The following is a 12,602-nucleotide window of genomic DNA, read 5'->3' on the forward strand; positions in this document are numbered from 1 at the left end:
GGCACGCCGCTGATCCTTTAGTCATCCTTCATTTCCAGACCTCAGTCATGCCGTTTCCGCTGTTTGATACACGTGACTGGAGGAGAGGCTGCCGGGTGTCACCAGAGCCATCGGCCTCCCAGGCGGTCTGTCAGCCAATCAGCGAGCTCCTATCCAGGAAGCACTGCTATAGGCAGAGAATCCACGCCAATTACCTGTGTAATCCCGGCTTTGAGTCATCCTTTGCCGGCTTCTCGGCCTGCGTCTGGGCGGGTCTGCAGCCTCCTGTCACTTTACTCCCACTCATGGACACAGATTTAAAACCCAACGCCAGCCAAAGCTTCTCCTTACTTCCGTTTGGGTGGAGTGGGAACTGGCTGCAGTCCCTAGAAGGAAGCATTTCCTTTGCGTCTTGGAAGCACAGGAAGTGATGGGAATCTCCCCAATGGGGAAATCAACAAGAAAAGTTCCGGTTAACACGCCCTCTCATTTCTTGTATTGGTGTCACCGAGACAGGAAGTAATGGGAATTCTCCCCAGTGGGGACACCACCAAAAAAGTTTCAGTACGGTGTGGATGGTTTGAGCTTCTGATAATGTTTCTAATGCTGTCCGTGACTTCTGTCCCGGTGAAACATATCCTCTCATTTCTTGTATTGGTGTCACCGGAACAGGAAGTGATGGGAATTCTCCCCAATGGGGACACCAACAAAAAGAAAGTCTTGTCTTGTCACCAGGACAGGAAGTAATGGGAATTCTACCCAATGGGGACACCAACAAAAAAAGTTTTAGTAGAGTGCGGATGGTTTAGAGGTTCTGATAATGTTTCTAATGCTGTCTGTGTCTTCAGTCCCGGTGAAACATATCCTCTCATTTCTTGTATTGGTGTCACTGGGACAGGAAGTAATGGGAAGTCTTCTCAATGGGGACACCAACAAAAAGAGAGTTTCAGTACAGTGTGGATGGTTTAGGGGTTCTGCTAATGGTTGTTAATGCTGTCCGTGTCTTCAGTCCCAGTGAAATATGCCCTCTCATTTCTTGTATTGGTGTCACCGGGACAGGAAGTAATGGGAATTCTCCCCAATGGGGACACCAACAAAAAGAAAGTCTTGTCTTGTCACCTGGACAGGAAGTGATGGGAATTCTCCCCAATGGGGACACCAACAAGAAAAGTTTCATTATGGTGTGGATGGTTTAGAGGTTCTGATAATGTTTTGAATGCTGTCTGTGTCTTCAGTCCTGGTGAAACATAGCCTTTCATTTCTTGTATTGGTGTCAGTAGGACAGGAAATAATGGGAATTCTCCCCAATGGGGACCCAACAAAAAAAGTTTTGACACTGGGACAGGAAGTGATGGGAATTCTTCCCAATGGGACACCAACAAAAAGAAACTTTAGTACAGTGCGGATGGTTTAGAGGTTCTGCTAAGGCTCCATGCACACTGAGCGTTTTAATGGTTGTTAATGCTGTCCATGTCTTCTGTCACGGTGAGACGTGTCCTCTCATTTCTTGCGTTGTGGTCACCGGGACAGGAAGTGATGGGAATTCTTCTCAATGGGGACACCAACATAAAAGTTTCAGTACAGTGTGGATGGGTTTGAGCTTCTGAAAATATTTTTAATGTTGTCTGTGTCTTCAGTTCCGGTGAAACATATCCTCTTATTTCTTGTATTGGTGTCACCGGGACAGGAAGTAATGGGAATTCTTTTCCATGGGAACACCAAAAAAAAAGAGTTTTAGAACAGTGTGGAGGGTTTAGAGCAGGGGTCTCCAAACTGCGTCCCGGGGGCCAGATGTGGCCCTTTGCTTGCTTTTTATCTGGCCCTTCAAGAACTTTTTCTCCCACTGATGAAAGACACTATTTCTGCCACTGACACCAACCAAGGGGCATAAATGCCTGGATGGGGGGGGGGGGGTATCAGTCTTGGAGGAGTGGCCGTTCCCAGGCAGGCTGTATTTTCATAGGTAACGCCCACATTTGAGGCTGAGCCTCCATGCCTGAAAGAACTGACCTCCAATGAATGAAATGGGTGGGGCTAGAGACAGTCTAGGGAGGAAAGACCTGCTGCAGTTTCTAATGCACATTGTGAGAAGCTCACAGTGTGCGGTGATATCCGAGTTAGCCGTTTCAGTCCAGGGGAGGATCCGGTACAACTGTGTAAGACTGGAGAGGAGGAGCCAATACACCTGTGTAAGACTGAAGGGGAGGAGCCGGTACACCTGTGCAAGACTGGAGGGGAGGAGCCGGTACACCTGTGCAAGACTGGAGGGGAGGAGCCGGTACACCTGTGTAAGACTGGAGGGGAGGACCCGGTACACCTGTGGAGGGGAGGAGCCGGTACACCTGTGCAAGACTGGAGGGGAGGAGCCGGGATACCTGTGCTAGGCTGAAGGGGAGGAGCTGGTACACTCTCTTCATGTTACTTACCGTGTAAGACTGGAGGGGAGGGGCCGGTACACCTGTGTAAGACTGGAGGGGAGGGGCTGGTACACCTGTGTAAGACTGAAGGGGAGGGGCCGGTACACCTGTGTAAGACTGGAGGGGAGGGGCTGGTACACCTGTGTAAGACTGAAGGGGAGGGGCCGGTACACCTGTGTAAGACTGGAGGGGAGGGGCCGGTACACCTGTGTAAGACTGGAGGGGAGGGGCCGGTACACCTGTGTAAGACTGGAGGGGAGGGGCCGGTACACCTGTGTAAGACTGGAGGGGAGGGGCCGGTACACCTGTGTAAGACTGGAGGGGAGGGGCCGGTACACCTGTGTAAGACTGGAGGGGAGGGGCCGGTACACCTGTGTAAGACTGGAGGGGAGGGGCCGGTACACCTGTGTAAGACTGGAGGGGAGGGGCCGGTACACCTGTGTAAGACTGGAGGGGAGGCCAGAGGACTTTTTTTTAATTACTTGTTCTTGTTTGGTTTATTAACAGATCAGATGGAGTGAAGCTACCTGAAAACGGACATCGAGAAATGAATTAGGAGACCCTCATATATTTTCAAGTGTTCTAAAAGCCCCCCCCCTCCAGAAATTTGGGCTTCTTGATTACATGGCCTGACCAGCTTAGGAGTGATCAATAATTCCATAATGGATACAGGCCAACAGAAGCTCCTTCAACTTGACCTTTCTCCAGAGAAGACCAATCCTACCACAAGAGATGCTGGTTTACAGGAGACACCAAAGAAAAAGTTGAGTTCTGTTGGCTTCTATGAACTGGAGGTACCACAGGCCTCAAATGAAGCCTCGGAGGTCACCAACAGCGCAGCGACAGCAGATGTGGAGACCAAAGAGGTCCTCTCCGGTGAGGAGGACTCAGATCATGGTTATCTAGATAAAGCAGAAGAGGAGAAGACTCAACATGATGCATCTCCTGATTACTTGGAGAACGTGGAAGAGAAGACAACCCACAACGATGAAGACCAAAGCCTTGACTACTTTGACCAGACTTCACCCTGGTCACCTGAACAGACCCATAGACATAGAGTTCTATCTTGTCCTTGTAAAGAGTGCGTTGAAAATTTGCAAAACAAATGTGAGGAGGTTCAAAACACCACCAATACCGACGAACAGGTGAACGATGAGTTCTTGCCTTGCGAGGAGAGCGCTTCCCTCAACTCCAAGCACAGCAGAAGCGGTTCCGAAAAGTCAAGACGCACGAACTCTTCAGAGGAGGAATTCTGTTTGGGCAACAGGTTCGAAGACGCCCAGGTAACTCTACCTTACCCCGACAGCAGCCGGCCACCGGAATGCATCACCAGACTGAGCAACGCCGGTCTGTATGAACCTAACGAAGACCACGGGGTGAAGAGCAGCAAAGATGAGGAAGACCAGATATCACAAGTGGCCAGTGCGGCTTTCTTTGTACAACATCCGGAGACTAAGCCATCCCAGCAGAAGAAGGTCCATATGGAGATGGTGGACATCGAAAAAGGGGAAGCGGAATGTGAGCCCCTCCTCCGTACCATCCGAAGAACTGCAAACGAGGAGCCCCTGGATCCCAGGATCTGTCAGTGCAACAGAGGCTGCTTGAAGATTGTTGGGTCCTTTGTCACCTCCATGATTGTGTTTCCGGCTTTTCTGTACGCGGCGTACGCTTGGCTGCCTTTTGATGCCCCACTAATGCCGGACATACCCACCAGGCTCGTCTACACCTTGCGGTGTGCGTCCTTCGCTTCCTTCCCCATCGTTCTCGGTAAGTGACGTGAAGAGAGTTACAGAGGAAGGAGCGGAGTCCTCCAGCAGTGCAGAGTATTTCAGGGGAGGAGTTATAGAGGAAGGAGCGGAGTCCTCCAGCAGAGCAGAGTATTTCAGGGGAGGAGTTATAGAGGAAGGAGCGGAGTCCTCCAGCAGTGCAGAGTATTTCAGGGGAGGAGTTATAGAGGAAGGAGCGGAGTCCTCCAGCAGTGCAGAGTATTTCAGGAGAGGAGAGTTATAGAGGAAGGAGCGGAGTCCTCCGGCAGAGCAGAGTGTTTCAGGAGAGGAGAGTTATAGAGGAAGGAGCTGAGTCCTCCAGCAGTGCAGAGTATTTCAGGAGAGGAGAGTTATAGAGGAAGGAGCGGAGTCCTCCAGCAGCGCAGAGTATTTAAGGAGAGGAGAGATATAGAGGAAGGAGCGGAGTCCTCCAGCAGCGCAGAGTATTTCGGGAGAGAGGAGAGTTATAGAGAAAGGAGCGGAGTCCTCCAGCAGCGCAGAGTATTTCGGGAGAGAGGAGAGTTATAGAGAAAGGAGCGGAGTCCTCCAGCAGCGCAGAGTATTTCACGCTCTCTTCTCTCTTCAGGTGTCATCATCCATGGAATCTCACGTCTCTGTGCCTCCTCCTATGACCCATTTAAACCCAAAGAGCGTGAGGTGACCATACACCGGCGGTTTGTCAAGCAAGGAACGTTCCTGTTCGTTCTCTACTTCTTCAACCTCTCTGTGCTGGCCACCTACCTGCCTCAGGACCACCTGAAGTTCATCCCGCTCCTCACCTGCCTCTTCACCCTCGCTCAGTAAGTTCTCTTTGTCTCACTGGGGTGATTCCATCACATCATCCATCTTCCCGACATCTGTTTATGGAAATAGGATTCTATATCGGGACGCTCCAGCCAATCTCTTGCCACACCTATGCTCACCTAATGAGGTCATAACCACCAGCTCCATCCTGCTGAATCCAGAACATGATCTTAGAAGCTCAGATTGATGGGTCATTCTGCCCCGAGACTAAACCCCACCAAACCGTTTTATCATTCTTTGGTGGGACTTCGGTAGTGGGACCTGCTCTGGTCAATTTTTAAAGTGGACCTTTCACCGGATTTACGACTTCAGTTATTTTTACTTTCCTTCCTCTTTTATAATTGCTTCCTATTTCCCCCTTTTTGTAAATACTTTTTTTTAAGATGCTTCACCATTTTTCTTACGTAGATGAGAGGGACAAAGTCCTTCTCTGCTCCCGACATGATAGAATACACGTCATGGATCCCAGAAGGCCGTAGGTGCCAAACTCCTGTGGAATTTCCTGACGCTATGCCAACACGCAATGTGAAAGACATGACCTCCACTGTCCATCTGCGCTTGTGCAAGATCTGGTGCCATGTCTTACACATCGCATGTTGCCATGGTGTAAGGGTTGGTATCTACAACCCTACAGCCTTCTAGTATGTGCGACATGTATCCAAAGGCTGGGGAGGGGGGGGGTCTCCTGACAGTATGGCAACATGTAATGCAAAAGACATGGTGCCAGATCTTGAACTGCACATACGCTAAATCTGGTGCCATGTCTTATGCATTACATGTTGCCACGATATCCTGAAGCGTTCACCACCTATGGCCCTTCAACCTTCTAGGAGGCATGAATTGAATCCCAGAAGGCGGAGTTGGTGTAAGAAGAAGGAAGTCTCCAAACACGATGGCAACATGTAATGTGAAAGACCTGGTGCCAGATCTTGAACTGCCCATACGCTCAATCTGGTGCCATGTCTTATGCATTACATGTTGCCATGGTATCCTGCAAGCATTCACCACCTATGGCCCTGCAACCTTCTAGGAGGCATGAATTGAATCCCAGAAGGCAGAGTGGGTGTAAGAAGAAGGAAGTCTCCAAACACAATGGCAACATGTTATGTGAAAGACCTGGTGCCAAATCTCACGCATGCGCGCATGTTGGAATGGTGTCAGGAGATTCAGTGAGAGGTTAGCACCTACAGCCTTCTGGGATCCATGACATGAATCCTTTGAAGTTGGTAGCAGAGATGGACTCTGTCCCCCTCGCCCCCTCGACACGTCAGTAGACAGACTTTAGGAACCAGGAAGAAACGGCCAGCTACCGATGGTGAAGACCACAAACATGGTGGCATGGGATATGCAGTAGAGCGGAGGGGGGATAAAAGAGCAAAGAACGGTTTGCTCGGCTTGAGCATCAAACCCAACTTGAATTTGGGGAATAGTTTTTCATGGGCATTGGGGGGAAGGTCCACTTGAATGTGTTTTTAGAAAGGATGGAACAGGGGCATTGGGAATGGCCAAAGGTGGGTGGGAATAAGCAAACACCAGAGCGGGGAGACTTTTTGCTGTCTCCACCAAAGAAGTCATCTGTTGACTGCACCTATAACCAAATTATCAATTTGGGTGGACTGGCCCTTTTTTAAAGGGTACCTGCCATTCTTCGGGAGACTGTATCCTGAAAGCTTACACAAAGGTCAACTCCTACAAAAACATTCCTCTAGTTTTGGGTGCAGTGAGGAGGGCTTTGAAGCTCCGAAGGGTGCAGATTTTGTGTTTGTTTCAGGATAAGAGGGGGAAATCTATCTCCATGAGGACACAAACACCCATTCCATCTGAAACTAGGCCAAAGAGAGTTTTTTGGATGGATCTCCACTTGAAGGCTTTAAAAAAAAAAAAAAATGTGTATCGTGATCATACATTGGACTGATAAACCCTTTCCTCTTCTCCTTCCAGACTTATCTACTGGCTGTCCTTTGCCGTCAGTCGCTCGTTCCGTGGTTTCGGCTATGGCTTGACCTTCTTTCCTCTCATCGCCATGATGATCAGCAACTTTTACTTCATGTTCTTGGTGGAGCCGGAAAAGATGGTTTTCCTGGGAAGTAGAAATGTGCCCTAAAACTAGCAAATGGAATGGCTACACCTTGGACAGCCAATGAAGACACTCCTAAAGAAAACGGCCACCCATTGGCTCACCTTGGATCTTTATATCTTCCACCTCGTTCTTCTCACATGTTACATTAAAAAGACTAAAGGGGTGTATTTTTAAAAAATCACCCTGTGAAACTGCCATGTACATTTGTTCCCTGGGGGGGGGGAGTCGAATGCTGTTTGGATATTTTATCTCCAGCTTGAGTATTATTCATTCTTAATGAAAACAGGAAAATACGGCATTACGGCCACTAGATGGAGCTCATGAGCATAGGAAAAAAAATTGTATTTGCCATGACCGTCAGCTCCATCTAGTGGCCATGGTGTGGTATTTTCCAAACCCATCAACTACGACTGAATTTTGTTTTTAAGACTTTCTTTTAAAAATTATATTTTATATGAAGAAATCTGGACCTGAGGTTCTGTACTTGAAGTTCAACAATTGACTTTTAAAGCCCAATTGGACTATCAGCTTAAAGAAGAAGTCTCATCTGGACCAAAAGATTTCCTGCTGCTTCAGTAATTCACGTGTAACCCCTTTACGGCTGCCCAACACACATGTACGGTGGCAAAGGGGTGGGATTAAACACTCAGCCGCTGCTCCTATGCGCTGCTGGGTGGCCGACGTTTATGCACGGGGAGAGCGCTCACTGCGTGCTTCCAGCACAAAGACTGAACTGTTGGAGACCGGTCTCAGTCCAGCTAAAGATCAGTAGCCGGGGAACTGACTCCTTATCATGTGACCACTGTGGTCACATGATCGCTTATCCTTCCCGCCCGCTCCAGGTGTTCAGACGTGTTTTAATGGGATGCCGGATCAGGCAGGAAGGAGTTCACCAATAATTTACTTGAGAAACGAAATTGGGAAAGATTGCAAAGAAAGGAACATTTTTATAATCTGAGATTATTGTCTGAGAGCTCCTCCCCTGTGTGAGGCCCGATTTGTGGTGTCCTATGCTCCAGCTCCAACAGTCACTACCATCTCCTTTACTATCTGTGCTTTTGAATGCATCTTCATAATTCATCTGATGATCTAGAGATGCTGCCCACAGAACGTTGCACTATGGATCTTTGTATGCTGACATGTCTCCTCCTCTTTGATGACATGCTCCTCCCCCTGCATCAGTAATGACAGCACTCACAGCCAGCTCCTTTTTGCTGAGGAAGACAAGCGCTGTCCATCACACCTAGTTATCTGTCTCCTACCTGGCAGCATGGTCGATGGGAGGGTGGGAAGGGGTTAAAGAACAATCTGAACTTGAGAAATGAAATTGTGAAAGATTGCAAAGAAAATAACATTTTTGTAATCTGAGATTGTCTGAGAGCTCCTCCCCTGTATGAAGCCCAATTTGTGGTGTCCACAGCCTTCTGTGTGTGTGGGTTGAGTAGGTGTCGATCACACCTAATTATCTATTTGTCTCCTACTTAGCAGCATGGTCCAGGGGAGAGTGGGAAGGGGTTAAAGAATAATCTGAACTTCAGAAATGAAATGTTGAATGATTGCAAAGAAAAGACCACCACAATGGTCACATGATCGCTGATCCCTCCCTCCCCCCTCCAGGTGTTCAGATGTGTTTTAATAGGACATTGGAGGCGGCAGGAAGGAGTTAAACAATTTACTTGAGAAACAAAATTGTGAAGGATTGCAAAGAAAAGAACATTTTTATAATCTGAGATTGTCTGAGAGCTCCTCCCCTGTATGAAGCCCAATTTGTGGTGTCCACATCCTTTTTATGTCTGTGGGTCAAGCAGGTCATAGTTTGTGATGCCCTATGCTCAGAATGTCTAGAGAAGCTTCCAGCAGAACACTGCACTATGGATCTCTGTATGCTGACATGTCTCCTCCTCTTTGATGACATGCTCCTCCCCCTGCGTCAGTAATGACAGCGCTGGCAGCCAGCTCCTGTTTGCTGAGGAAGACAAGCACTGTCGATCACACCTAGTTATCTGTCTCCTACTTGGCAGCATGTACGAGGGGAGGGTGGGAAGGGGTTAAAGAATAATCTGAACTTGGGAAATGAAATGTTGACTGATTGAAAAGAAAAAACCACCACAGTGGTCACATGATCACTGATCCCTCCCCCCAGGTGTTCAGTTGTGTTTAATAGGATGCTGGAGGCGGCAGGAAGGAGCTAAATAATTTGCAATCCTTCACAATTTTGTTTCTCAAGTAAAGAAAAGAACATTTTTATAATCTGAGATTATTGTCTGAGAGCTCCTCCCCTGTATGAAGCCCAATTTGTGGTGTCCACATCCTTTTTATGTCTGTGGGTCAAGCAGGTCATAGTTTGTGATGTCCTATGCTCAGAATGTCTAGAGAAGCTGCTAGCAGAACACTGCACTATGGATCTCTGCATGCTAACATGTCTCCTCCTCTTTGATGGCATGCTCCTCCCCCTGCGTCAGTAATGACAGCGCTGGCAGCCAGCTCCTATTTGCTGAGGAAGACGAGTGCTGTCGATCACACCTAGTTATCTGTCTCCTACTTGGCAGCATGTTCGAGGGGAGGGTGGGAAGGGGTTAAAGAATAATCTGAATTTGAGAAATGAATTGTTGACTGATTGCAAAGAAAAGACCACCACAGTGGTCACATGATCGCTGATCCCTACACCCCCCCCCCCCCACACACACACACACACGTTTTCAGATGTGTTTAATAGGATGCTGGACTTGGCAGAAAGGAGTTAAACAATAATTTACTTAAAAAAAGAAATTGTGAAAGATTGCAAAGAGAAGAACATTTTTATAATCTGAGATTATTGTCTGAGAGCTCCTCCCCTGTATGAAGCCCAATTTGTGGTGTCCACATCCTTTTATGTCTGTGGGTTGAGCAGGTCATGTGATGTCCTATGATCAGAATGTCTAGAGAAGCTGCCCACAGAACACTGCACTATGGATCTCTGTATGCTGACATGTCTCCTCCCCCTGGATGACATGCCCCTCCCCCTGCATGTTTAATAACAGCGCTGGTCTGCAAAGCCTACCTGTTGAGGAAGACAAGTGCTGTCATTCATATCTAATTATCTATTTGTCTCTTACTGGGCTGCATGGTTGTACATGGGGTGTGGGGAGGGTGGGTGTGCAGTTGACCAGGTCATCTCATCAGCATGGGAGCAAGGCTCCAGTGGACAGGCTTTTCTACTCAGAGGCTGTGGCTGCTTTTTAATATAGCTTCTTCCTATAAATGATAAGACTTTGCACACCTTTTATTGTGATTCCTCTGGAATAGATGTAGCTGGTTTCAACTGGAAGTTCAAATGAAGAAAAAAAAAAAATGCCCTTGATCTTTGAGTCGTTGTTGTAAATCTCGTCTGTTTATGAAGGAGGATGGCGAGGAGGTTCTACAAGATGTTGGGATGAAGCAACGTGGTATGAAATCCTCTCTCGTGCCCCATCACGTCTGTTCTTCTGCAACTATAATCTCGCCGAGGTGTCCGCACCCAGCAGACCGAACTGGAACGCGGCGACTTTTCCCGGCCTGTGAATTGGGGAGGGGTGTTATTAAATCTTTACTGAAATCGGGTTACAGATTTGGACGGCAGCCCAATTTTTTTTTTTTTTTTTTTTTTACTGTCGGACAAAATCATTCTGTAATGAGTCCAGGATTGAAGTGATTTAGGCAGGCCATACACGGGTCAAATTCCAAACAAATTTTCTTTAGAAAATGGGAAATTTTGTGCGTTTTGTAATCAGACGGCGCCACCATTGATTTTGAAATTCGACCAACTAAGCCTTCCATTTCACCTCGTGTGGCTGCAGAAATGAATTTTCGTGACCAAGAATTTTCTTTTTTTCCCGGTCACATGCTCATGAGCATTTCTTTTTCGTTTATAGTTCCCGCACGATTCTCCCATCATTGATTCGAAATTTGTTCGTTTTTCAAAACATTTCCCGATCACTCAAATTCAATGGTCACATGAAAATCGGCTGTTTCTGCGACCCCCACTAATGGTGCGAAATTCGAACGAAAATTCTTTAGAAAAGATTTGCGAAAGAAAATTCTTTCAGAATTCGACCCGTGTATGGCCGGTTTAAGGAGCAAAGCTAATGCAGGCCATAGACTGGTCGAACATTGGCCGATTTTTTTTTGAACGATAAACGAAAAATCGGTCGTTCGTTCGTTCGGCCAACGTTACCACCAACGAATAAAAAAAATTGTCTGACTAAACCATCAAAGTTCACCCCATAACTTCTGTCCCTTTCAGGTCACGGCTCATGCGCAGATTTTTTATTGTTAAAACGATCGTCCGATTTGGCCATCATCGCCGGGAAAATCGGCCGCAAATTTCCCAACATAACCGATAATCTGAAAGTGCAAAATACACGAAAAACGGCCGACGAACTAATCCGCTAACGGTACGAAAATCGGCCGATTTTTCTTTCGGCCGAAAAATCGGACGATTAACGACCCATCTATGGCCTGCATAGAGAGCCGCTATTATATTTGACAGAAGAAATAGATTCTGCAGAAGAAGAAGAGAAACAACATTGTATCTATTTGTATCCGAATAGAAACATCTGTATCCGAAATGTATACAAATAGATACAATGTTGCAATTTGTTTTCTTCTCCGTCTTCTTCTGCAAAACTATTTCATCTTCTCCTCTTTTCTTCTATTCTTCTTCTTGATATTCTATTTCTTCTTCTCCTGCAAAATCTATTTCTTCTATTCCTTTTTTCCTTCATAGTCAATTTATTGTGAAATCGGCCAGAAGAACGGCCGATATGACCATAAATTACCGCGAAAATCGGCCGATCTAACAAATCATCCCAGGATTTTCCAGCTTGGACGATTTTCAAAATCTCTTAAAATTAAGAAAAACGGTTGACATTGTTCCCCACTAACGGTACGAATATCGGATGATTTTTTTATCGGCCGATAATTCGCCAAGAAAATCGGAGATCTGTGGCCTGCATTATGGTGTGAAATTCAAATGAAAATTCTTTAGAAAAGATTTTCGAAAGAAAATTCTTTCGGAATTCGACCCGTGTATGGGCAGCTTATGTCTCTGTATTTTGGATTCTTTTTATCGCTTTTTTCTTTTTTTATTGCTACTTTTTGTTTTCTTTGTTGCAAATTGGACCTTTTTGTCTTTTCCATGTTATCCGCTCTGTACCCTGTTCATCTTTTTATCCTTGTCTCCTCTCTTTCCGAACAAATGTTGCGTTTTGTTTGCCACTTTTATGTTATTTAACATGTAGCGGTCTGGAAGATAGACGATCGGTTTCTATGGATTGGATGGATGTGAAAATGTTTGTAAATAAAATGTAAATAAAACAATATTTATAACGACTGCTTCCTATTGGTCAACAAGCTGGAACTGGACCCGCGCTTGACTCCTTACCGCTACCTCCCGCTGGCCCTTTAAGTGGATCTTAATGCCAGGCAGGTGCGTCCCTGGGGTTGGTGTCACACATATTGGACATTTTTAGAGCGGTTGTTTTTGGCATTTTCTACAGCCAGTAAACCCCTCAGCATGTTATCCTATGGTGTCCATAC

General features: G+C 46.7%; 1 protein-coding gene across 1 annotated transcript; it reads left to right on the top strand.

Moving 5' to 3' along the window:
* Positions 1–2,906: 2,906 nt before the first annotated feature.
* Positions 2,907–12,395, top strand: TMEM79 (transmembrane protein 79). The gene is made up of 3 exons (XM_089666708.1): positions 2,907–4,163; positions 4,749–4,962; positions 6,908–12,395. The coding sequence occupies exons 1-3, from the start codon at positions 3,059–3,061 to the stop codon at positions 7,068–7,070; spliced, it is 1,482 nt and encodes a 493-aa protein (XP_089522834.1). The 5' UTR covers positions 2,907–3,058; the 3' UTR covers positions 7,071–12,395.
* The last annotated feature ends 207 nt before the right edge of the window (positions 12,396–12,602 follow it).

Source organism: Staurois parvus, unplaced genomic scaffold (assembly GCF_062004578.1).
Source record: "Staurois parvus isolate SC_StPar_1 unplaced genomic scaffold, SC_StPar_1.0 ptg002793l, whole genome shotgun sequence".
Taxonomy (NCBI): Eukaryota; Metazoa; Chordata; class Amphibia; order Anura; family Ranidae; genus Staurois; species Staurois parvus.

Bases quoted from the DNA above. Each gene is read 5' to 3' on its own strand.
- TMEM79 (XM_089666708.1), top strand. From the start codon at position 3,059: ATGGATACAGGCCAACAGAAGCTCCTTCAACTTGACCTTTCTCCAGAG. The intron at 4,164-4,748 runs GTAAGTGACGTG...TTCTCTCTTCAG, and splicing joins TTCCTTCCCCATCGTTCTCG to GTGTCATCATCCATGGAATC. The intron at 4,963-6,907 runs GTAAGTTCTCTT...TTCTCCTTCCAG, and splicing joins TGCCTCTTCACCCTCGCTCA to ACTTATCTACTGGCTGTCCT.